This window comes from Podarcis liolepis (genome assembly GCF_965112155.1).
Source record: "Podarcis liolepis genome assembly, chromosome: 7".
Classification (NCBI taxonomy): Eukaryota; Metazoa; Chordata; class Lepidosauria; order Squamata; family Lacertidae; genus Podarcis; species Podarcis liolepis.
This window is the reverse complement of record NC_139561.1, coordinates 26,956,871-26,982,389: the sequence shown is the minus strand read 5'-3', so window position 1 is coordinate 26,982,389 and position 25,519 is coordinate 26,956,871. Positions and strand designations below refer to the sequence as shown.

The following is a 25,519-nucleotide window of genomic DNA, read 5'->3' as shown; positions in this document are numbered from 1 at the left end:
GCTCAGCTATCGGCTCATCCAGTCTCCAACTTACTGCAGTGAATGCCATTATGGCAAGACAGTGAAGAACTCGAAGCTTCAATGGACTGTCAAATCCAGGTGGAATTTCACTCCTGGAAACATCATAGTAAATTGCCCAGGAGAGGAGAGACAGGGAAGGAATCCCTATAACTCCATTCAACCCGAGCAGGAGGTTCTGAAAAAGCTCCAGTTTTCCGTTCCAAAGAGTGAGACGCAAACACTGAGCTTAAACTGTCAGCATTTGCTGCTGTTTAACTCCACCAGTGGTATCTGTACACAGCCGGTTGTAGCTTGGTTGATGAACTATTTCCCAATTACAGCACAGACTTCCATGTAGATGTGATATCCATCAGAATACCAAGAACAATTTTATGGGTCTTGACGGTGGCAAAATTAGTGGTGCCCGATATAGGAATTTCAAATCCAGCTACCAAACCATCCAGCTCCAGGTAAAGCTTTTCAGTTTTACATACCCCGGGTGTTTGTTGACTGAACTTCAAAACATCCCCACCCAGCTTAACCCAATAGTCAGGAATGGTGGGAGTTCTAGTCCAAGGTGGAAGAGGACTTGTGCGCACTTCCTGGCCCAAGATTTCCAAGGCTTCCGACATGAGTCCCCTTCCTACCTAAGACCCTGGATATTCAAATCATGGGCTCTGGACTTCCAGTTTTACCACTGCCATTTGAAGGAGCGCAATATCAACTCTCCAGAGAGGTCCTGAGCTTTGAGAGGCAAAAAGAGGTTACGCTAGGGCAAAAGCGAGGTTATGTTAGGGGCTGGGGGTTTGTCTGCGTTCAGAGGCGTAGGGGGGAGCCCAGTATTCATTGTGGACAAGAAAACAATGAATCAGCATCGCCTTGCAGAGGATTATTGCCTGTTGAACAAGGTAACTGAACCAGTAGCCTTCCCCATGCCCAGAATTGACTATGTTTTGACGCGTGTGAGGCAGGGGAAATTTTTACCAAACTGGACCTAAGGGAAGCATACAATCTGATTAGAGTGAGAGAGGGGGACGAATGGAAGATGACCGTGTTCACCCCCCTGGGGGCGCTTGAGTATCTTGTCATGCCGTTTGGATTGCAATCGGGATCCGCCTGCTTTCAAGCCTTTATGCACCACTTGTTGGGGCCCCTGCTGTACAAGAATTGTGTGGCCTTTTTGGAGGACATTTTGATCTTCCCTGAAAATGAAGCACAGCACGTGAAAGACGTCAGGCATGTGCAAGAGAGATTGAAGAAGCATCAGTTGTAGGTCAAGCTGGAGAAATGCCAATTCCATGCTCGAGAGGTGGAGTTCCTGGGGTACCGACTGTCAGACAAGGGGCTGGCCATGGACCCGGAGAAGGTGAAAGCAGTGCTGGAATGGAAGAGTCCCAAAACAAAGAAGGATGTGCAGAGGTTGCTAGGTTTCAGCAACTTCTACAGGAAGTTCATCAAGAACTTTGCTCACTTGACAGCACCCATAACGGATTGTCTCAGCGGCAAGAAGAAGTTTGCGTGGACCAAGGAAGTGCAGCAGTGCTTTGAAAGGTTAAAGAAGGCTTTCGCCTCTGAGGAGCAGCTCTTGCACGTGGATCCTGGGAAGCCACTGAGAGTGGAGGCGGACGCTTCAGACCGGGCCATCAGAGCAGTACTGTTGCAACTAGGGTCAGGGGAGGACTGCAGACCTTGTGTGTTTTTCTCCAGGAAACTGAGCAAGTCAGAGCAACATTACACTGTTTATGAAAAAGAATTGCTGGCCATTTGTGTGGCCTTTTGGCAGTGGACACACTTTTTGATTGGGGAACAGCACCAGATCCAGGTCCGAACGGACCACAAGAACCTGGAATACTGGCGGACAGTGCGTGTGCTCAACCAGAGACAGGTCCGGTGGCCGCAGACATATTCACAGTATCACTTTGAGATACAATACATACCTGGGGGGGGGGGGAATGTGAGGGCGGACGCACTTTCCAGAAAACCTGAGTATATGGAAGGCGAAGTACCTCCTGTGGCCAGCCCATGTTCCCAGAAGAATGATGATCATGTGGGGGAGCACTGGTAGGGGAGCAAGAATTGGTTGGGCTCACCAGACACGATGAGTTTGCTCCGACTAAATTAGGGAGCTCAGAAATGGAAAGGGGGGAAATGGGGTATAAATAAAATTATTATTATTATTATTATTATTATTATTATTATTATTATTATTATACCATGCTACTAGTCACCAGACAGTTCTGGTGGCCCAAGGTGGCCCATTTTTGGAGGTTTACATCAATACAAATGACAGAATCGATAAAATATGTGAACCAATAGGCTTTCCTTTGATATATTTTTTAAGCAGAGGAATCTTCAAAAGTTGATCAAATCATAGATCTTATTCTAATTGCCTCTACTGAGTTTTTTGTAGTGTTTGCTGTCATCTTGGTTTCCAGACCCTTGATCAGCCCAATCTCCTTCCTCTGCACAAATTCCAGCTTATCAATTATCCTAATTAAATTGTAGCGCCCAGAACTGGACACAGTTCTCCTGGTCTAGGCAAAATGGAGTGGAACTATTACTTCTCTTGATCCGGACACTATAATTCTGTTGATTCAGCCTAGAACAGCATTAGCAGTGCAGATCTCCAGCCAACTAATGTGTACTAAAGGGAAAATGGAAGAGGAAATGTTCATAAAATGCATATATTAGTGAATATAATATAGAAAGCCAATATAATAGAGCAAATTGTTTGTAATCCATATGAAGTAAACATGTTTCTTGGTAAAATTTCATACTAAAGTGCTGGTGAATTTTTATGAGGAATTCCCCGCTGCCCCCAAGAACCACATATTTCTACAGAATCATGGAGAACTGAACAGAAGATTGTGAAAATCAGAAACTATCAGAAGCTGACGTTGGCAGATTCTCCCCTCTTTATGAATGACTCACAAATTCAAGAGATTTCCTCTCATAAGTTTTTGACAAAGTCTATGATGCTGTCCACTAATTCAACTGCAGCAGGGAATGCAAAGATGCATCCTTTGAAGAAGTTTATCATCCCATGAAACCCGTTCTCAACATGGAACCAGCTGACTTTCACCCCATGGTCCACCAGACGTTTCTTGTACAGCAGTACGTCGTCTCGTACTACGTCGTACTCGCAGCTCACAATTAGGGTTTCAGGAAGCTTCTGGATGACAGAGTCCTCAGCAAAAAGGCAAGAATAGCCTTCTAAAGCCCCTGCCAATTGCCTATAGACTTCAGGTTCATAAGGAGCAAGTGGGACTTGTTTGTAGCCTCTCCCCTTAAATCTTTCTGAAAGGTTGTCTGGACTCAACCACTTCCCATATTTCAGCCTCATTGAATCTGGCACATGAGAGCCCTTCAGGACCTGGCCTGACAAAGAAGTGTCCTTTCCAATATACTTCAATCCCAAGTAAGCAACACTTTCCCGGAACAGGATGGGCATTGAACTGTTCTGCTGATAGGAAGGCAGGTTGTAGTCCATAGCCTGTGTATAAGGATAGATGAGCACTTGAGCCCGAAGCTTTGGAAGGTCTGTTCTCTCCACCAATTTCTGGGCAACAACACAAGCATAATTGCCCCCAGAACTGTCCCCACCAACAATGATCTTGGAAGGATCCACACCATGAGAAGCTGCATTTTGAATTAAGTGTATGGTAGCAGCAAGGCAGTCCTTGTACTGAGCGGGAGGAAGATGCTCAGGAGACAGGCGGTAGCTGCAGAATAAAAGAGAAGCAAAGAGGTAAGCTTCCAGAACCTTTTCCAAACGCTTTCATGATCACATAGAATTACAAGAATAGCCTGCTGGATCAGTTATAGCAGATACAATGCAGGTGACAGTCGGCTGGCTTATGCCCTTAAAAAACTGACTTTTCCAGCCAGCAAAAGAGTGTAGGGAATGCTAGGGAAGCAGAACCCTGCAGGATTGGATCCAGCTGGTGGAAGACCATTTGCCATTTGCAACTTTCCCTCCTCCTCCTGTTTAGATGCTGGGGGCGTTTCCCAGTCTCTTCCTGATTATATGTTTAAAAGCCCTAACTGAACATTAGCCCCACTCCCGGATTGATTCCAGGCTGGATCTGGGTTGGGTGGTCTCCAAGTTGAGGCTGATCTGGAGGCCCTGGTTAGTGGTGCTGTGCAAGGCCTTATGCCCAGTTCATAGTCCCCCCACGGAAGCGAGCGTGTTCATGTCTTAAGCACATGAAGCTCTGATTTTCAATCGCAGAACAGAATGTTGACAGCTTTCGTGGGGAGCCTTTTTCTCCTGCAGGGAATATGGCCAGGGATGCCAGCCTGAAATACAGCAGCATGCTGGGCCCCTACACTCTTTCCCTACAAAAGGCCATGGGGTTGTGTTTACTTACCCAACAGACACAACCACTGAATCAATCTCCTTGGCAATCTTGCTGCAGACATCTTCATAGAATGCTAGCAAGTTGGGAGGGAAATTCAAAATTGGGAAACAATTATGTGGAAGATATACCTAAAGAAAGGAAGCTGTTTAACAACCCAGGGGTGATGCATTCACAGAATTCCCACTGAAATGCATGGACATAAGTCACAGCAGAACCCGAAGGATGACAACTTTGGCTTCCATTGCTCTACATCAGGGGTCAGCAACCTTTTTCAGCCGTGGGCCGTCCCTCAGACCATGTGGTGGGCCAGACTAAAAGGGAGGGTGGATGAATGAATTCCTATGCCCCACAAATAACCCAGAGATGTATATTAAATAAAAGGACACATTCTACTCATGTAAAAACATGCTTATTCCCAGACCGTCAACGGGCCGGATTGAGAAGGTGATCCAGCCCACAGGCCTTAGGTTGGCTACCCCTGCTCTACATCCTGTGAGACTGCAACTCCCAGGAGTCACAGGCAGGAATGAATGAATCCTTTCTCATTTTTCCACACTTACCTTCCGTTCTCTACCTGCCCAGGGTTTCCAGCAACTGCTAGGCATAAGCACTGCTGCCTCCAATCTTGCCTTAAAAAGCACCTTTTTGCAAAGAAATCTTCCCTTACATTAGATATTGGTAAATGCAATATTCACTGACATAAACCTTTTTATGCATCGCCCACGTCCCATTGCTAGAGTGCTGCATTGTAAGTGTCAGAGACTGACTTTGGGTTCACATATTGCTTCACAAGATGCAAAATAAATAGGTTCCCATATAAAAACAAAATGAATCAAATTACAACCTCTCCCTCCCAAAAAATATCTCCACCTGGCAGAGTAACAAAGGCAGTCAGTTTGCTGCTTCAGAATGTGGGGGGAGATGCCCTGGAAGAGGTTACTAGAGTAGAGCTCTCAGAGAAATCTTCACTGGACAGCAAGGGGGGAGGATGCCCAAATTCTCCTCACAGCAGGATGGAGGAGAATGTGAAAATGCTAAGTAAGGGGGAAAGGGGAAGGACCGGATCTTGTCTCCCTTTGTGCTGTCTGAGAAACGGAAACTCAGACTGAGCACGTCGTATCGGAGAATGACAGGCATTTGCCACATCCTGTGATTTTGAACTGTAAATAAACGTACATAAATCTTCCAGAGGCCCATTAATTCTTACCGGAGCTGTTTGTCTGCCTGAGATCATTACATACAGATCCATGAGTTGCAAGCTTTCATTTACTTAACACGTTATCGTTTGTATTCATATTTGCAAACCTATTGCAATTTTCAGAGACAGGAAAAACAGGAAAAACAAACTTGTTGTAAGAAACTCCCAAATTCCACCTTAGAAGAAATCTGTCTAGCCGTTGAAGTGAGGGAGCATGGGAGATGTATTCCAGGAAGCAAGATCTTGGATTGGCACAGATGCCCCTATTCCCCCAAATATGAATGTCTGTAGCAATAGCAAGCTCTTGCAAGAGGTTGTGTCACCAGTCTCCTGACTCCCAATTTCTTCATGTGTCACTTAATCCTAGCCTACCTTCCTCCCACAGTTCCTACTTCATAGACTGTTGCAATGGAAGGCTACTGAATGGGACTTGTTAACTGCCAACCTGTTACAATGCAGTTGGTCTTGCGAGATGAAACCTGGTGCAAGTCCAGTTCTCTCAACTACTCATATTGTCCCTAAGAGATGGGAAAGAGCCATTCTGGATTAGGCCAAAGACCCAGCCAGCCCAGCCTTGTGTTCTCCCCAAGGCCAACAAGATGTCAGCAGGAAGCCCACAAAGAGAGCCTGGCTGCAACAGCACTCTGCTCACCTGCATGGGGAAATTTCGGGCGTGATTGCAGGCGATTTGGGGAACTCTGATAAGAAGTTTGTTGCTTTGTGTTTCTGAAAGTGGCACTGCTATTTGCCAACTTGTAAAATTGTGATTGGTTTTCTGAGATGGAAACCTGGCGGAGGTCCAGTTTCGGGTTACGGGTTTCGGAAAGTTGACCTATGTATTAATTATCACAATGTATAAATTTACACATGTGGGTGTGGTGGGTGGGTGTGGGATTTGGTCAGGTGTAAATGAGGGGGTGGCCAGGGGTGGGAAGGGGGCTGGGTTGGTAAGCAGAGCAATCAGGAACAGCAACCTATTAGATACATAATTGTGAACCTATTTGAGATTCTATAAAATCAAGTGTTATATGAATTTTATGAAATGAATGAGTCAGTATCAGCAGTAGGGGGCATCTGTCCCTCCCCCAGGGGCTGCTTGCTGGAGTGCAGCTCCCCAGATCCCTGACCATTGACCACTAGTGAGGTGGGATCTGGGAAGCCATGAGAACAAGAGGGTCCATGTGTATAAATTAACATATGCAAATCCAAAGCACACGTGTGGCCCTTGTCTCTTCAGGAACTACCACCAACACTCTTGTATTTCAGCCCTGTAAACCTCTCTGCCAATGATATCTGAAGCACTTCTACCCAGAAAGCAGATTCCAACTAAGTATTAGAAACACCTTTCTGATGGTAAGAGTTGTTCGACAGGGAACCACCTCCCTTGGGAGGTGGCGAGCTCTCTTTGACTGGAGGTTTGACAATAGAAGTTTCACAACATTTCTAGGATTCTACATGGGCTTATTTGAGTTCAGTGGGGCTTGCCTCTAGGTAAATGTTCATAGGCTCACAGCTTTAATCTCTTACCGATGCTCCCAACCATTCCAGCACCTCCATGAAAGAACACAAATCCTTTCCTTGGGCCAGCAGATGGTGTTTTGGGTTGATAAACCCTCACAGGCACCCCGTCGAAATGCAGATCTTTAGCAGAGAGGCTGGGATCCGCTCTTGGATTCCAGAAACTCTGGAGGAAACGGATAACAGCAACCTGTCTGCAGACACCCAGCAGTTCAAGACACTTCCCCTGTTGGGCAAAGGAAAAGTCTCATGAAAATAGTGCCCACATTTGCAACCTATTCACAGTGGGTGGTGTCCAAATAAGTCCTATTTAAAGTAGACCCATGGAAAGGAATGAGCCCATGTTAGCCAAGTCAATTAATTTCAATTGGTCAGCTTAGAATTGGTCACCCCAACCTAAACACCCACCAAGGTACAGAGGCAAAAGAAGCTGGAAAACAAGCTAAGCTTTGCAGAAACAATCCACAATCTCCTTGCTTGCCTATGAGGCAATATGTGCTTTCCTGAAGAAACCATGACGTAAAGAAAATATGGCTTTTTCTCTCTATGTGGGTCCTTCTATAGGCTGAAAGGAAGCCCTTGTTGAATGTGATAATATCTTCATCGCATCGTCAAGTGAATTCATTGATTTTACTGATTTCATTATGCATGTTGGATTAAGCAGTATATGAATTACTTAAATATATAAACTGTTATTTATTATTTTTAATTAAATAAATACACTGCCCTTCATGAAAGTATCTCATGGTAGTTCACAGCAAAAAAATGCAATATAAAAACCCAAAATACACAATGAAAGAACAAAGCAAACCAAGAACACCTTTAAAAGATATAGAAATGTTTTTGCCTGGTGCCTACAGATAAGTATTATTAACTCTAATAATAATAATACATTTCTTAATCACCTTTCCCATAAGAACATAAGAAGGACCTGCTGGCTCAACTAAAGGCTCATTCAGTCCCCAACTTACCGCAGTGAATGCCATTATGGCAAGACAGTGAAGACCTCGAAGCTTTAATGGACTGTCAAATCCAGGTGGAATTTCACTCCTGGAAAGATCATAGTAAATCGCCCAGGAGAGGAGAGACAGGGAAGGAATCCCTATAACTCCAATCAACGCCAGCAGCAGGCTCTGAAGAAACTCCATTTCTCCATTCCAAAGAAGTGAGACGCAAACACTGAGCCTAAACTGTCAGCATTTGCTGCTGTTTAACTCCACCAGTGGTATCTATACACAGCCGGTTGTAGGTTGGTTGATGAACTGTTTCACAATTAGAACACAGACTTCCATGTAGATGTGATATCCATCAGAACACCAAGAACAATTTCATGGGTCAGGTTGGCACAATTAGTGGTACCCTATTCAGGAATTTCAAGTCCAGCCACCGAACCATCCAGCTCTATGTAGGGCTCTTCTGTTTTACATACCCCGGGTGTTTGTTGACTGAAGTTCAAAACATCCCCACCCAGCTTAACCCAATAGTCAGGAATGGTGGGAGTTTTTCCGCCGCCGTTTGAAGGAGTGCAGGCTCAACTCTCTGGAGAGGTCCTGAGCTTTGAGAGGCAAAAAGAGGTTAAGCTAGGGCAACAGTGAACCTCATAACCCAAAGAGTTAAATCCTCGGGGCTGGGGGGCTGGCTGTGTTCAGAGGTGTCTCTCCTGTGTGCACAGTGGACCTGTCAAGGTTTGGCAAGGAGGCAGGATTGAAGATACGAATGCTAGGATCCATTCTGACCTGCAAAGCGATGCCACAGGCTCCGAAAGGTGAAGTGGTAAAGCATTCCGAGACTTAAGATTAAACCCCCGCACCCGAAAACAAAAGAAACAGCAGAACAGAAGCAAAAGAATAAGGAGGTACGGGGAAGAATTATAACAATTTGGGAGCTAAGGAAATCCTTCCTGACGCTGGTGGACAAAATGACGTAAGGGATAAAATCGGTATGCGTGAGTCAGCATTTTAAAAAGAAAGTGTGCTGAGTAACAAGAAGGAAAAGAGTCTCAGCTCCTAGAAGGGCTAAAGAGACAAAATAAAGCTAAACAAATAAATTTAGCTGAGAGATATAGGACAATGTTTCAAATACCCGTGAAACTCAGTACATTTGTGAGAAACTCAGTGACGTGCAGCGTAAATTAATAATGCAGAGTTTTAAAGAATAAAATCTTTACTGAATTAAAATAAACTTCTTCATAAACAACATGGTTCCAAACAGTTTGACTGAGATTACATACAGACTCTGTTCATAGCTGACGCAGAAAGACTCTCACATCTTACAGAGAGCACAAAAGAGAATCTGGCTACTAAGTCACATGTCGGAGTGACTCAACAGTTAGCAGTTAGGCCTGAATAACTTTAGTAGGCCCAAATGATTGTGCAGTCCCAGCACTTCCCAGCCTGCTTTGCTGCTTCTGCTCTCATGTGTCTTTGTCACACGACACTCAGAACTTTGTATGTACCGTTAAGGCGCTTTTGGGAATACCAGGTTGAAAACACCATTGAATGTACAGACCCATTGTAATACTGTAACAACATTGTAACAACACGGCTACTGGACGTTACTGGAGGTTTTGGATTGTAGAGAGCTCAGAGACATTGTTTGCACTTTACTTCTCAACGTTTACAAGTATGGGACTTGAGCGATTTGAAACATTTTGCAACCTTCCCTATGTGGCAACAGAGGAGGAATTAGAACTGCTACTTCTTCTCTCCTATTGTTTGCGACTATGTGATGCTGTGTAGAACGACGGAGCTGATTGTTGTGATAGGAATTTTATGGTCTTAGATATATGGTAATGTTCATAAGTGTACCAACCAAGCACATACATAGATCAGCACAGGAAGGCCAACCTGGAACCATTTTGATTCCTAAACTGAACAAATGATTAGACCGCCTTAGACCGCCTTTTCTGTAATGTAGGTGTGATGTATCTGAGGGCTAGTCTTAGGTTACACCCCTTCTGTGATGTATGTATGATGTTTCTAGGGGTGGTCTTGATCTACAGGGTGGCAATTTCAAAAGTCTTTAGAAGGCCTTGCTCACCATTTTTCTGGGTCCCTCCTCTCTCCTGCAGGTGAGGGGAGCACCCTGTTGCAACAGATCAATAAAGGCCAAGCCTGCATGCTGGTGTCTTGCTCAAAGTAATCCTGGTTGGTGTCTTTGTTTTTGTCCAAGGGAGCCCTCGGATTTTTCCGTTAACATTGCGAACTGAATAGGAGGGGGACTGAGGTCTGGGGAAACGCAAGGTGTTGATATAAATGGAATGCATTCTGATAGATATTGACTATATGAGGTACTTGATTGTATACTCATTTGAGTTAAGTTGCTTATTAAGAGAGGAAATTAAGACTATCATTGTGTACGACTGTGTGTGATAAAAGAGGAAGTAGGAGAGATAGAGATACCCTGTGGTGAATGAGGGAATAGCAGAGAAAATAAGTGTCTCGGCAAACAGGGTAAAATAAGCCCCCAGTGGAAGTTAGTGGAACTGCATCTTGGAAAATTATTTATTAATTAAAGAAACATGAGTAAGACAGCAAAAATAACAACACCAGGAGAGAGAAGGACATCTAAAGCTGAGATAGAAGAGGAGGGAGATTTTGCAGAAATATTGGCAGAAATAAGAGAAATCAAGAGAGAAGTAAAGGAAAGTGAAAAAAATATTGGGGAAAAGTTATTGGAAGTGGTTTCAGTTTTATCAGGACAAATGAAGGAATTGAAAGTAAAAATACAAACAGTAGAGGAACAATCGGGAAAAATGCAAAAAGAAATGAGGGAAAATAAAAAAGAAGGGGAAAGAATGAAAGGGCAAATAGAAGAACTTTCAAAAACACAAGAAAATACATTAGACAATCTAGCCTTTCTTGAAATAAACCAAAAAGCACAGAACTTGAAATCTCGGGGACTTCCAGAGAAAGATGGGGAGAATGTGAGAGAAAGACTTATCACAGAAATTGCTAAACTATTATAAATGAGGGAGGAGGATTTAGATTACATGGTGACTAATGTTTTCAGAATAAAAGTCACCTTGGTCCAAGCAAGACAAAAAAGAAATACCCTGGAGATTGTTTAGAAATCTTTAACTCACCAGAAGTGAGGAATACTATTCTGAGGAAGAGCCGAGAAAAACTATTGATTATAGATGCGAAATCAATTGTGGTGTTTAAGGATATTCCCAATCGTTTTTTACGCAAGAGAAATGTTTACAAAGAATTGACAAAAAATTTAAAGGCTAACTAAATAAGGTTCCGATGGGAGTATCCAGAAGGTGTGTCATTTTATTATAAAAACAAGAAATTTAAAATTAAGACAGTACAAAAAATGCAGAAATCTGGGAGAAGATATAAGGAGTTGGGGAAGATGGAGGGAGGTCAGGCAGGTGCTAGAGAGTTTGAAGAAGCATCAGTTGTAGGTCAAGCTGGAGAAATGCCAATTCCATGCTCGAGAGGTGGAGTTCCTGGGGTACTGACTGTCGGACAAGGGGCTGGACATGGACCCGGAGAAGGTGAAAGCAGTGCTGGAATGGAAGAGCCCCAAAACAAAGAAGGATGTGCAGAGGTTTCTAGGTTTCAGCAACTTCTACAGGAAGTTCATCAAGAACTTTGCTCACTTGACAGCACCCATAACGGATTGTCTCAGCGGCAAGAAGAAATTTGCATGGACCAAGGAAGCGCAGCAGTCCATTGAAAAGTTAAAGAAGGCTTTCGCCTCTGAGGAGCAGCTCCTGCACGTGGATCCGGGGAAGCCACTGAGAGTGGAGAGGGACGCTTCAGATCATGCCATCGGAGCAGTACTGTTGCAACAAGGGTCAGGGGAGGACTGCAGACCTTGTGCGTTTTTCTCCATGAAACTGAGCTAGTCAGAGCAAAATTACACTGTTTATGACAAAGACTTGCTGGCCATTTTTGTGGCCTTTTGGCAGTGGAGACACTTTTTGATTGGGGCGCAGCACCAGATCCAGGTCCGAACGAACCACAAGAACTTGGAATACTGGCAGACAGCGCGCGTGCTGAACCAGAGACAGGTCCGGTGGTCACAGACGTTCTCACAGTATCACTTTTAGATACAATACTTTGGGGGGGGGGGAATGTGAGGGCGGACGCACTTTCCAGAAAACCTGAGTCTATGGAAGGGGAAGGACCTTCTGTGGCCAGGCCCATGTTCCCAGAAGACCGATGGTCGTGTGGGGGAGCACTGGTAGGTTGGGCGCACCAGACATGATGAGTTAGCTCAGACTAAATTAGGGAGCTCAGAGATGGAAAGGGGGGAAATGGGGGGTTGAGGAAAAAGGAGAGCTCTTGTACCACAAAGGGGCACTGTATGCACCAGGGGATGCATTGCGGGCCAAAACACTTAGGCAGTTCCATGACAACCCCACAGCCGGGCATTTTGGGCAGCATAAGACCATGCTACTAGTCACCAGACAGTTCTGGTGGGCCAAGGTAAGGGAGGATGTACGAGAATATGTCCAAGGGTGCAACAGGTGCCAGAGGGCCAGAGGGGAAAGAACCGCATCAGCGGGTTTACCCTTACCGACACCGGAGAGGCCCTGGGAGCTAGTGTCCATTGATTTTATGACAGATCTGCCCAAGTCAAGGGGGAAGACAGCGGTGATGGTGGTGGTCGATCTACAGACCAAAATGTGTCACTTCGTGGCCTGCTCTCATGCGGTGTCAGCAGAGGAGACAGCCAGGCTGTTTGTGGACCACATTTTTAGGCTGCATGGGACGCCATTGAGGAATCTTTGAAAGTTGATCAAATCATAGATCTTATTCTAATTGCCTCTACTGAGTTTTTTGTAGTGTTTGCTGTCACCTTGGTTTCCAGACCCTTGATCAGCCCGATCTCCTTCCTCTGCACAAATTCCAGCTTATCAATTATCCTAATTAAATTGTAGCGCCCAGAACTAGACACAGTTCTCCTGGTCTAGGCAAAATGGAGTGGAACTATTACTTCTCTTGATCAGGACACTATAATTCTGTTGATTCAGCCTAGAACAGCATTAGTAGTACAGATCTCCAGCCAACTAATGTGTACTAAAAGGAAAATGGAAGAGAAATGTTCATAAAATGCATATATTAGTGCATATAATATAGAAATGCAATATAATAGAGCAAAATGCTTGTAATCCATACAAAGTAAACATGTTTCTTAGGGAAATTTCACACTAAAGTGCTGGTGAATTTTCATGAGGAATTCCCCGCTGCCCCCAAGAACCACATATTTCTACAGAATCAGAAGATTGTGAAAATCAGAAACTATCAGAACCTGACGTTGGCAGATTCTCCCCTCTTTATGAATGACTCACAAATTCAAGGGATTTCCTCTCATAAGTTTTTAACAAAGTCTACGATGCTGTCCATTAATTCAACTGCACCAGGGAATGCAAAGATGCATCCTTTGAAGAAGTTTATCATCCCATGAAACCCGTTCTCAACATGGAACCAGCTGACTTTCACCCCATGGTCCACCAGACGTTTCTTGTACAGCAGTACGTCGTCTCGTACTACGTCGTACTCGCAGCTCACAATTAGGGTTTCAGGAAGCTGCTGGATGACCTTCTGGAGTCCTCAGCAAAAAGGCAAGAATAGCCTTCTAAAGCCCCTGCCAATTGCCTATAGACTTCAGATTCATAAGGAGCAAGTGGGACTTGTTTGTAGCCTCTCCCCTTAAATCTCTCTGGAAGGTTGTCTGGACTCACCCACTTCCCATATTTCAGCCTCACTGAATCTGGCACATGAGAGCCCTTCAGGAGCTGCCCTGCCAAAGAAGTGTCCTTTCCAATATACTGCATTCCAAAGTAAGCAACGTTTTCCTGGAACAGGATGGGCAACGTTTTCCCGGAACAGGTTGTAATCCATAGCCTGTGTATAAGGATAGATGAGCACTTGAGCCCGTAGCTTTGGAAGGTCTGTTCTCCCCACCAATTTCAGGGCAACAACACAAGCATAATTGCCCCCAGAACTGTCCCCAACAACAATGATCTTGGAAGGATCCACCCCATGAGAAACTGCATTTTGAATTAAGTGTATGGTAGCAGCAAGGCAGTCCTTGTACTGAGCGGGAGGAAGATGCTCAGGAGACAGGCGGTAGCTGCAGAATAAAACAGAATCAAAGAGGTAAACTTCCAGAATCTTTTCCAAACACATTCATGATCACATAGAATTACAAGAATAGCCTGCTGGATCAGTTATAGCAGATATAATGCAGGTGAAAGTCAGCTGGCTTATGCCCTTAAAAAACTGACTTTTCCAGCCAGCAAAAGAGTGTAGGGAACGCTGGGGAAGAAGAACCCTCCAGGATTGGATCCAGCTGGTGAAGAAGAAGAAGAAGAAGAGTTTGGATTTGATATCCCGCCTTTCACTCCCCTTCAGGAGTCTCAAAGCGGCTAACATTCTCCTTTCCCTTCCTCCCCCACAACAAACACTCTGTGAGGTGAGTGGGGCTGAGAGACTTCACAGAAGTGTGACTGGCCCAAGGTCACCCAGCAGCTGCATGTGGAGGAGCGGAGACGCGAACCCGGTTTCCCAGATTACGTGACTACCGCTCTTAACCACTACACCACACTGGCTCTCTGGAAGACCATTTGCCACTTGCAACTTTCCCACCTGCTCCTGTTTAGATGCAGGGGGCGTTTCCCAGTCTCTTCCTGATTATATGTTTAACAGCCCTAACTGAACATTAGCCCCACTCCCGGATTGAGTCTGGGTTGGGTGGTCTCCAAGTTGAGGCTGATCTGGAGGCCCTGGTTAGAGGTGCTGTGCAAGGCCTTATGCCCAGTTCATAGTCCCCCCACGGAAGCGAGCGTGTTCATGTCTTAAGCACATGAAGCTCTGATTTTCAATCGCAGAACAGAATGTTGACAGCTTTCGTGGGGAGCCTCTTTCTCCTGCAGGGAATATGGCCAGGGATGCCAGCCTGAAATACAGCAGCATGCTGGGCCCCTACACTCTTTCCCTACAAAAGGCCATGGGGTTGTTTACTTACCCAACAGACACAACCACTGAATCATTCTCCTTGGCAATCTTGCTGCAGACATCTTCGTAGAATGCTAGCAAGTTGGGAGGGAAATTCAAAATTGGGAAACAATTATGTGGAAGATATACCTAAAGAAAGGAAGCTGTTTCACAACCCAGGGGTGATGCATTCACAGAAGTCCCACTGAAATGCATGGACATAAGTCACAGCAGAACCCGAAGGATGACAACTTTGGCTTCCATTGCTCTACATCAGGGGTCAGCAACCTTTTTAAGCTGTGGGCCGGTCCACCGTCCCTCGGACCATGTGGTGGGCCAGACTATATGGGGGGGGGGGGAGAGAATGAACAAATTCCTATGCCCCACAAATAACCCAGAGATTCGTTTTAAATAAAAGCACACATCCTACTCGTGTAAAAACACCCATTAGACCCCACAAATAACCTAGAGATGGATTTTAAATTAAAGGACACATTCTACTCATGTAAAAACACGCTGATTCCTAGACTGTCCACGGGCCGGATTGAGAAGGTGATTGGGCCGCATCTGGCCCACAGGCCTTAGGTTGGCTACCCCTGCTCTACATGCTGTGAGACTGCAACTCCCAGAAGTCACAGGCAGGGATGTCACACTTACCTTCAGTTCTCTACCCCCCCCCCCCAGGGTTTCCAGCAACTGCTAGGCAGAAGCAGCGCTGCCTCCAATCTTGCCTTTAAAAGCACATTTTTGCAAAGTAATCTTCCCTATCATACCATATTGGTACATGCGATATTCACTGACATAAGCCTTTTTATGCATCGTACATACCCCATTTCTAGAGTGCTGTGTTGTGAGCGTCAGAGACTGACTTTGGGTTCACAAATTGCTTCCCAAACTGCAAATTAAATAGGTTCACAAATAAAAACAAATTGAACAAAATTACAACTCCCCACCCCCCTCCCCCAGACACAAACAATGTTCACCTTAAGAGATATGGGGTATGGTGTTGGGGATCCAGCAGGGTCAGACGCTTGGGAGGGGTCTGATTCTGAGATTGAGACTAACTCTGAGGATGAGACATTGCAGCCTCAGGCAAGGCAAGGGTGGGTTTACTTAGTCCCCCTTCCTTCTCAGTCTTATGAAGCCGGAAGAGTAACAAAGGCAGGGAGTTTGCGGCTTCAGAATATTTGGGGGGGGGGTGTCCTGGAAGAGGATACTAGAGTAGAGCTCTCATAGGAATCTTCGCTGGACAGCGAGGGGGGAGGATGCCCAAATTCTCCTCACAGCAGGGTGGAGGAGAAGGTGAAAATGCTAAGTAAGGGGGAAAGGGGTAGGACCGGTGCCCCCATTCCCCTAAATATGAATGTCTGTAGCAATAGCAAGCTCTTGCAAGAGGTTGTGTCACCAGTCTCCTGACTCCCAATTTCTTCATGTGTCACTTAATCCTAGCCTACCTTCCTCCCACAGTTCCTACTTCATAGACTGTTGCAATGGAAGGCTACTGAATGGGACTTGTTAACTGCCAACCTGTTACAATGCAATTGGTCTTGCGAGATGAAACCTGGTGCAAGTCCAGTTCTCTCAACTACTCATATTGTCCCTAAGAGATGGGAAAGAGCCATTCTGGATTAGGCCAAAGGCCCAGCCAGCCCAGCCTTGTGTTCTCCCCAAGGCCAACCAGATGTTAGCAGGAGGCCCACAAAGAGAGCCTGGCTGCAACAGCACTCTGCTCACCTGCATGGGGAAATTTCGGGCGTGATGGCAGGCGATTTGGGGAACTCTGATAAGAAGTTTGTTGCTTTGTGTTTCTGAAAGTCGCACTGCTATTTGCCAACTTGTAAAATTGTGATTGGTTTTGTGAGATGGAAACCTGGCAGAGGTCCAGTTTCGGGTTACGGGTTTCGGAAACTTGACCTGTGTATACAGATAAATTAGCACATGTGGGTGTGGTGGGTGAGTGTGGGATTTGGTCAGGTGTAAACGAGGGGGTACCCAGAGGTGGGAAGGGGGCTGGGTTGGTAAGCAGAGCAATCAGGAACAGCAACCTATTAGATACATATTTGTGAACCTCTTTGAGGTTCTATGTAATCAAGTGTTATATGAATTTTATGAAACGAATGAGTCAGTATCAGCAGTGGGGGGCATCTGTCCACCCCCCAGGGGCTGCTTGCTGGAGTGCAGCTCCCCGGAACCCTGACCATTGACAACTAGAGATGCCGGATCTGGGAAGCCAAGACAACAAAAGGGACTATGTATATAAATTAACAAATGCAAATCCAAAGCACATGTGCACCCCTTGTCTCTTTAGGAACTACCACCATCACTCTTATATTTTAGCCCTGTAAACCTCTCTTCCAATGATATCTGAAGCACTTCTACGCAGAAAGGAGATTCCAACTAAACATTAGGAACACCTTTCTGATGGTAAGAGGTGGCGGGCTCTCTTTGACTGGAGGTTTGAGAATAGAGGTTTCACACCATTTCTAGGATTCTACATGGGCTTACTTGAGTTCAATGGGACGTGCCTCTAGGTAAGTGTTCATAGGCTCACAGCTTTAATCTCTTACTGATGCTCCCAGTCAACCCAGCACCTCCATGAAAGAACACAAATCCATTCCTTGAGCCAGCAGATAGTGTTTTGGGCTGATAAACCCTCACAGGAACCCTGTCGAAAAGCAGATCTTTGGCAGAGAGGCTGGGATCTGCTCTTGGATTTCAGAAATTCATGAGGAAGCGGATAACAGCAACCTGTCTGCAGTCACCCGGCAGACTGGACTTGAAATTCCTGAGCTTTGAGAGTCAAAAAGAGGTTACGCTAGGGCAACAGTGAACCTCAGGAACAGTGAACCCCAGAGAGTTGATTCTGCGCTCCTTCAAATGGCGGCGGTAAAACTCCCACCATTCCTGACTATTGGGTTAAGCTTTCCTGCTTGGCAGGGGGCTGGACTCGATGGCCCTTGTGGTCTCTTCCAACTCTATGATTCTATGATTCTATGGGTGGGGATGACACTCAGAACTTTGTATGTACCGTTAAGGCGCTTTTGGGAATACCAGGTTGGAAACACCATTGAACGTAAAGACCCATTGTAATACTGTAACAACATTGTAACAACATGACTACTGGGCGTTACTGGAGGTTTTGGATTGTAGAGAGCTTAGAGACATAGTTTGCACTTTACTTCTCAACATTTACAAGTATCTGACTTGAATAATTTGAAACATTTTGCAACCTTCCCTACGTGGCAACAGAGGAGGAATTAGAACTGCTACTTCTTCTCTCCTATTGTTTGCGACTATGTGATGCTGTGTAGAACGACAGAGCTGATTGTGAACTGAATAGGAGGGGGGCTGTGGTCTGGGGAAATTCAAGGTCTAAATGGAATGCAGTCTGATAGATATTGACTATATGATTGTATACTCATTTGAGTTAAGTTGCTTATTAAGAGAGGAAATTAAGACTATCATTGTGTACGACTGTGTGTGATAAAAGAGGAAGTAGGGGAGATAGAGATACCCTGTAGTGAATGAGGGAATAGCAGAGAAAATAAGTGTCTCGGCTAACAGGGTAAAATGTTAGTGGATGTTAGTGGAACTGCATCTTGGGAGAAAAATTATTAATTAAAGAAACATGAGTAAGACAGCAAAAATAACAACACCAGGAGAGAGAAGGACATCAAAAGCTGAGATAGAAGGGGAGGGAGATTTTGCAAAAATATTGGCAAAAATAAGAGAAATCAGGAGAGAAGTAAAGGAAAGTGAAAAAATATTGGGGAAAAGTTATTGGAAGTGGCTTCAGTTTTATCAGGACAAATGAAGGAATTGAAAGTACAGTGGTGCCTCGCAAGACGAAATAAATTCGTTCCGCAAGTTTTTTCTTCTTGCGAGTTTTTCGTCTTGCGAAGCACGGTTTCCCATAGGAATGCATTGAAAATCAATCAATGTGTTCCTATGGAGACCGTCCAGGGACAGAGGGGAAGCGCCGCTCTGTCCCCTCTTTTGAAGCAAGGGGAGGCGGGGAGAAGATCGCTTCTCCCCGCCGCCCCTTGCTTCAAAAGAGGTCCGGGGACAGCGGGGAAGACGTGCTGCGCTTCCCGCTGTCCCCGGATCTGGGGCTGCGGGGAGAAGATCGCTTCTCCCCACCACCCCTTGCTTCAAAAGAGGTCCAGGGACAGCGGGGAAGGCGTGCTGCGCTTCCCGCTGTCCCCGGACCTGGGGCTGCAGGGAGAAGATCACTTCTCCCCGCTGCCCCTTGCTTCAAAAGAGGTCCGGGGACAGCGGGGAAGGCGCGCTGCGCTTCCCGCTGTCCCCGGACCTGGGGCTGCGGGGAGAAGATCGCTTCTCCCCGCCGCCCCTTGCTTCAAAAGAGGTCCGGGGACAGCGGGGAAGGCGCGCTGCGCTTCCCGCTGTCCCCGGACCTGGGGCTGCGGGGAGAAGCTCACTTCTCCCTGCAGCCCCTTGCTTCAAAAGAGGTCCGGGGACAGAGGGGAAGATGCGCTGCGCTTCCCGCTGTCCCCGGACCTGGGGCTGCAGGGAGAAGATCGCTTCTCCCCGCCGTCCCTTGCTTCAAAAGAGGTCCGGGGACAGCGGAGAAGACGCGCTGCGCTTCTCGCTGTCCCCAGACCTGGGGCTGCGGGGAGAAGATCGCTTCTCCCCGCCGTCCCTTGCTTCAAAAGAGGTCCGGGGACAGCGGGGAAGATGCGCTGCGCTTCCCGCTGTCCCCGGAGCTTGCGGGGCAAGCTTCGTTTTGCGAAGCAAGCCCATAGGGAAATTCGTCTTGCGAGGCAACTCGAAAACGAAAAAACCTTTCGTTTTGCGAGTTTTTCGTCTCGCGAGGCGTTTGTCTTGCGGGGCACCACTGTAAAAATACAAACAGTAGAGGAACAATCGGAAAAAATGCAAATAGAAATGAGGGAAAATAAAAAAGAAGGGGTAAGAATGAAAGGGCAGATAGAAGAACTTTCAAAAACACAAGAAAATACATTAGACAATCTAGCATTTCTTGAAATGAACCAAAAAGCACAAAACTTGAAATTTCGGGGACTTCCAGAGAAAGATGGGGAGAATGTGAGAGAAAGACTTATCACAGAAATTGCTAGATTACATGGTGACTAATGTTTTCAGAATAAAGTCACCTTGGTGAGGAATACTATTCTAAGGAAGAGCCGAGAAAAACAATTGATTATAGATAGGAAAACAATTGTGGTGTTTAAGGATATTCTCAATTGTTTTTTACGCAAGAGAAATGTTTACAAAGAATTGAAAAAAAAAGCTAAAAGTTCCAATGGGAGTGTTCAGAAGGTGTGTCGTTTTATTCTAAAGTCAAAAAAATTAAAATTAAGACAGTACAAGAAATGCAGAAATTTGGGAGAAGATATAAGGAGTTGGGGAAGATGGAGGGAGGGGAACAGGAAAGTGAAGAGGATAAACAAGAACAAGAGGGAGAAGAGGCAGATATTTAAGTATAAACAATAAAATAAAACTGTATTTAATTAAATAAATCAAAATGTCAATTATAATTATATCATGGAATGTTAATGGCATGAAAAATAAAGCAAAAAAAATTGAATATGAGTTTTTTTTTAAAAATAGACATAATCTGTTTACAAGAAATACACGTAACATGGAAACACAATAGAGTTTTAAAGAATAAAAAATTGGGGAATGAATTCATTTCCTCAGATGTGCAAAAGAAGAGAGGAGTTGTTATATATGTCAAAAATAAATATAGTACACAACAAATATTTAAAGATAATGAAGGAAGAATAGTAGGAATACAAGTACAAATAGAAGGAGAAAAAATAATCATAGTCGGGATATATGCACCAAAACGAAAAGAAAGCAGACCTTTACAAAAAATTACAGGAAATATGGATTACATAGAGGAAATTACGTACAGGAAATACATTAGAGGAAATATTGACTACATAGACTATAATACTATATTGTTGGGAGACTTCAATGAGGTAATCTCCACTGAACTGGATAGATCAATAAGAAGAATAAAATCAGACCAGGGGAAATTACCAAATTCTTTTATATCCTTAACAGAGAATAATGAATTAATGGATATAAGGGGACTAAAAAACCCATTAACAAAACAATTCACATATTACTCAGAACCAAAACAAAGGTGGAGCCGGATACATCAAATTTGGATATCAAAAGAACCAACTACAAGAGTGGTGAAAGCTGAAATTTTACCGAAGACGTTATCAGATCATAATGTTACTGCAATGGAACGGAAGACTAAAGACCCAACAGCTAGGAAGTGGAGAATAAATGATGAATTGTTAGACAATACAGAAATATTAGAAAGAATTAAAAAATATCTAACTACATACTTTGAATTGAACCTAAATAAAGGTACAGACATAAATGTAGTCTGGGATGCAAGTAAAGCTGTTGTGGAGGATTCTTCCTGCAACTGAATTGTATCCAAAATAGGGAAAGGGGAAATAATAAAGTAGAAATATTAAATAAAAGAAAAGATATAGAAAACCAGATGGTTAGGAAACCAGAGGACCCCAAAGTAAAACAAGCAAGTAAATTGCTGCAAATGAAACTATCTATGATTATAAATCAGGAGGTGGAATGGAAAATTAAACTACTAAAACAGCAAAATTTTGAATCAGCAAACAAAACTGGAAAATGGTTAGCTTGGCAACTAAAGAAAAAACAAGGACAGAAGATCATAAATACAATAAAAGACAATAATGAAATAATAGATAATCCCAAAGAAACAAGGAAAGTTTTCCTTAAATTTTACAAAGAACTATATAAGAAAGAAAATGAGGAGAAGATAAGAAAACATAAACTGAGGGCAATTTCCCAAGAAAGAAGAGAACAACTAGAAAAACCAGTATCAGAAGAAGAGATTATAGATGCAATTAAGCAAGGAAAGAATGGGAAGGCCCCAGGGCCTGATGGCATACCAATTAAATATTATAAGAAATTAAATCAAATTAAGTCCTCTCACTAAAGGAAATAATGAATAATATAATGGAAAAAAGCAGATTCCCAATAAATGGGAATTTAAATAAATGGACACATACTACTCATGTAAGAATGTGCTGATTCCCAGACCGTCAATGGGCCGGATTGAGAATGGGATTGGGCCGCATCCGGCCCACGGGCCTTAGGTTGCCTACCACTGCTCTATATGCTGTGAGACTGCAACTCCCAGTAGTCACAAGGCAGGGATGAGTGAATCCTTCTCATTTTTCCACACTTACCTTCAGTTCTCTACCCACCCAGGGTTTCCAGCCTCGTTGCTTGGCTATGAGACCATATTTGCTTTCCTGAAGAAACCATGATGCAAACAAAATATGGCTTTGTGTGAATAATTTATTTCTCTCTATGTGTGTCCTTCTATAGGCTGAAAGGAAGCCCTTGTTGAATGTGATAATATCTTCATCGCATCATCATCATCAACATCAAGTGAATTCATTGATTTTACTCATTTCATTATGCATGTTGGATTAAGCAGTATATGAATAACTTAAATCTATAAACTGTTATTATTATAACTGTTATTATTATTAATTAAATATACAGTGTGGTACCTCGGGTTACATACGCTTCAGGTTACAGACTCCGCTAACCCGGAAACAGTACCTCTGGTTAAGAACTTTGCTTCAGGATGAGAATAGAAATCGTGCTCCGGTGGCACAGCAGCAGCTGGAGGCCCCATTAGCTAAAGTGGTGCTTCAGGTTAAGAACAGTTTCAGGTTAAGAACGGACCTTCAGAACGAATTAAGTACTTAACCCGAGGTTCCACTTTACTGCACTTCATGGAAGGATCAAAGGGTGGTTCACAACAAGAAAATACAAGATAAAAACCCAAAATACACAATGAAAGCAAGAACAAAGCATACCAATAACACCTTTAAAATATATAGAAATGTTTTTGCCTGGTGCATATAGATATGTATTATTAACTCTAATAATAATAATAATAATAATAATAATAATAATACATTTCTTAATCACCTTTCCCATAAGAACATAAAAAGGACCTGCTGGCTCAGCTAACAGCTCATCCAGTCTCCAACTTACCCAGTGAATGCCATTATGGTAAGACAGTGAAGACCTCGAAGCTTCAATGGACTGTCAAATCCAGGTGAAATTACACACCTGGAAACATCATAGTAAATTGCCCAGGAGAGGAGAGACAGGGAAGGAATCCCTATAACTCCAATCAACCCCAGCAGGAGGTTCTGAAAACGCTCCATTTCTCCGTTCCAAAGAGTGAGACGCAAACATTGAGCCTAAACTGTCAGCATTTGCTGCTGTTTAACTCCACCAGTGGTATTTGTACACAGCCGGTTGTAGGTTAGTTGATGAACTATTTCCCAATTACAGCACAGACTTCCATGTAGATGTGATATCCATCAGAATACCAAGAACAATGTTATGGGTCTTGACGGTGGCAAAATTAGTGGTGCCCTATTTAGGAATTTCAAGTCCAGCCACCGAACTATCCAGCTCCATGTAAAGCTTTTCAGTTTTACATACCCCGGGTGTTTGTTGACTGAAGTTCCAAACATCCCCACCCAGCTTAGCCCAATAGTCAGGAATGGTGGGAGTTCTAGTCCAAGGTGGAAGAGGACTTGTGCGCACTTCCTGGCCCAAGATTTCCAAGGCTTCTGACATGAGTCCGATTCCTACCTAAGATCCTGGATATTCAAATCATGGGCTCTGGACTTCCAGTTTTACCACTGCCATTTGAAGGAGTGCAGTATCAACTCTCCAGAGAGGTCCTGAGCTTTGAGAGGCAAAAAGAGGTTATGCTAGGGCAAAAGCGAGGTTATGCTAGGGGCTGGGGGTCTGTCTGTGTTGAGAGGCGTTGGGGGGAGCCCCGTATTCGTTGTGGAAAAGAAAACAATGAATCAGCATCGCCTTCCAGTGGATTATCGCCTCTTGAATAAGGTAACCGAACCCGTAGCCTTCCCCATGCCCAGAATTGACGATGTTTTGACGCGTGTGAGGCAGGGGAAATTTAACCAAACTGGACCTAAGGGGAACATACAATCTGACTAGAGTGAGAGAGGGGACAAAAGGAAGACGACCATGTTCAGCCCCCTGGCGGCGTTTGAGTATCTCATCATGCCGTTTGGATTGCAATCGGGATCCGCCTGCTTTCAAGCCTTTATGCACCACGTGTTGGGGCCCCTGCTGTATAAGAATTGTGTGGCCTTTTTGGAGGACGTTTTGATCTTCTCTGAAAATGAAGCACAGCACGTGAAAGATGTCAGGCAGGTGCTAGAGAGTTTGAAGAAGCATCAGTTGTAGATCAAGCTGGAGAAATGCCAATTCCATGCTCGAGAAGTGGAGTTCCTGGGGTACCGACTGTCAGACAAGGGGCTGGCCATGGAGCCAGAGAAGGTGAAAGCAGTGCTGTAATGTAAGAGTCCCAAAACAAAGAAGGATGTGCTGAGGTTCCTAGGTTTCAGCAACTTCTACAGGAAGTTCATCAAGAACTTTGCTCACTTGACAGCACCCATAACGGCTTGTCTCAGCGGCAAGAAGAAGTTTGCGTGGACCAAGGGAGTGCAGCAGTGCTTTGAAAGGTTAAAGAAGGCTTTTGCCTCTGAGGAGCAGCTCCTGCACGTGGATCTGGGGAAGCCACTGAGAGTGGAGATGGACGCTTTAGACCGGACTATCGGAGCAGTACTGTTGCAACAAGGGTCAGGGGAGGACTGCAGACCTTGTGCGTTTTTCTCCAGGAAACTGAGCAACTCAGAGCAAAACTACACTGTTTATGAGAAAGAATTGCTAGCCATTTATGCGGCCTTTTGGCAGTGGAGACACTTTTTGATTGGGGCGCACCACCAGATCCAGGTCCGAACGAACCACAAAAACTTGGAATACTGGCAGACAGCATGTGTGCTCAACCAGAGACAGGTCTGGTGGTCGCAGACATTCTCACAGTATCACTTTGAGATACAATACGTTCCTGCAAGGGGGGGGGGGAATGTGAGTGCAGATGCATTTCCAGAAAATGGAAGGGGAAGGACCTCCTGTGGCCAGGCCCATGTTCCCAGAAGACTGATGGTCGTGTGAGGGAGCACTGGTAGGGAAGCAAGAACTGGTTGGGCTCATCAGACACGATGAGTTTGCTCAGACTAAAGTAGGAAGCTCAGCGATGGAAAGGGGAAAGTGGGGGGGGGGGTTGAAGGAAAAAGGAGGGCTCTTGTACTACAAAGGGGCATGATATGCACCAGGAGAGGCATTGAGGGCCAAAATACTTAGGCAGCTCCATGACAACCCCACAGCCAGGCATTTTGGGCAGCATAAGACCATGCTACTAGTCACCAGACAGTTCTGGTGACCCAAGGTGGCCCATTTTTGGAGGTTTACATCAACACAAATGACAGAATCGATAAAATATGTGAACTAATAGGGTTTCCTTTGATATATTTTTTAAGCAGAGGAATCTTCAAAAGTTGATCAAATCATAGCTCTTATTCTAATTGCCTCTACTGAGTTTT

At 44.6% G+C, this 25,519-nt stretch overlaps 2 protein-coding genes and 1 pseudogene across 4 annotated transcripts in view; all 3 read right to left on the bottom strand.

The window, feature by feature from the left end:
- LOC310711338 (arylacetamide deacetylase-like 4) overlaps positions 1 to 25,519 on the bottom strand; it is a 64,341-nt gene that overhangs the window by 10,269 nt on the left and 28,553 nt on the right. Inside the window, exon 2 of one of the 2 annotated variants that reach the window (XM_083513178.1) lies at positions 326 to 682. The gene's annotated coding sequence lies outside the window, so the exon portion shown is untranslated. Of the gene's footprint in view, positions 1 to 325; positions 2,135 to 25,519 lie in introns of those variants that run through there. The other variant, XM_083513177.1, reaches the window with a different exon arrangement.
- Positions 2,719 to 8,576, bottom strand: LOC310711340 (arylacetamide deacetylase-like 3). The gene is made up of 4 exons (XM_083513184.1): positions 8,049 to 8,576; positions 7,087 to 7,303; positions 4,371 to 4,434; positions 2,719 to 3,722 (listed from the first exon to the last, which is right to left on the bottom strand). The coding sequence occupies exons 1-4, from the start codon at positions 8,223 to 8,225 to the stop codon at positions 2,951 to 2,953; spliced, it is 1,230 nt and encodes a 409-aa protein (XP_083369310.1). The 5' UTR covers positions 8,226 to 8,576; the 3' UTR covers positions 2,719 to 2,950.
- LOC310711441 (arylacetamide deacetylase-like 4) lies at positions 13,348 to 24,867 on the bottom strand (annotated as a pseudogene). The gene is made up of 4 exons (XR_014530094.1): positions 23,085 to 24,867; positions 17,597 to 17,814; positions 15,061 to 15,124; positions 13,348 to 14,166 (listed from the first exon to the last, which is right to left on the bottom strand). The product of XR_014530094.1 is annotated as an arylacetamide deacetylase-like 4 (transcript).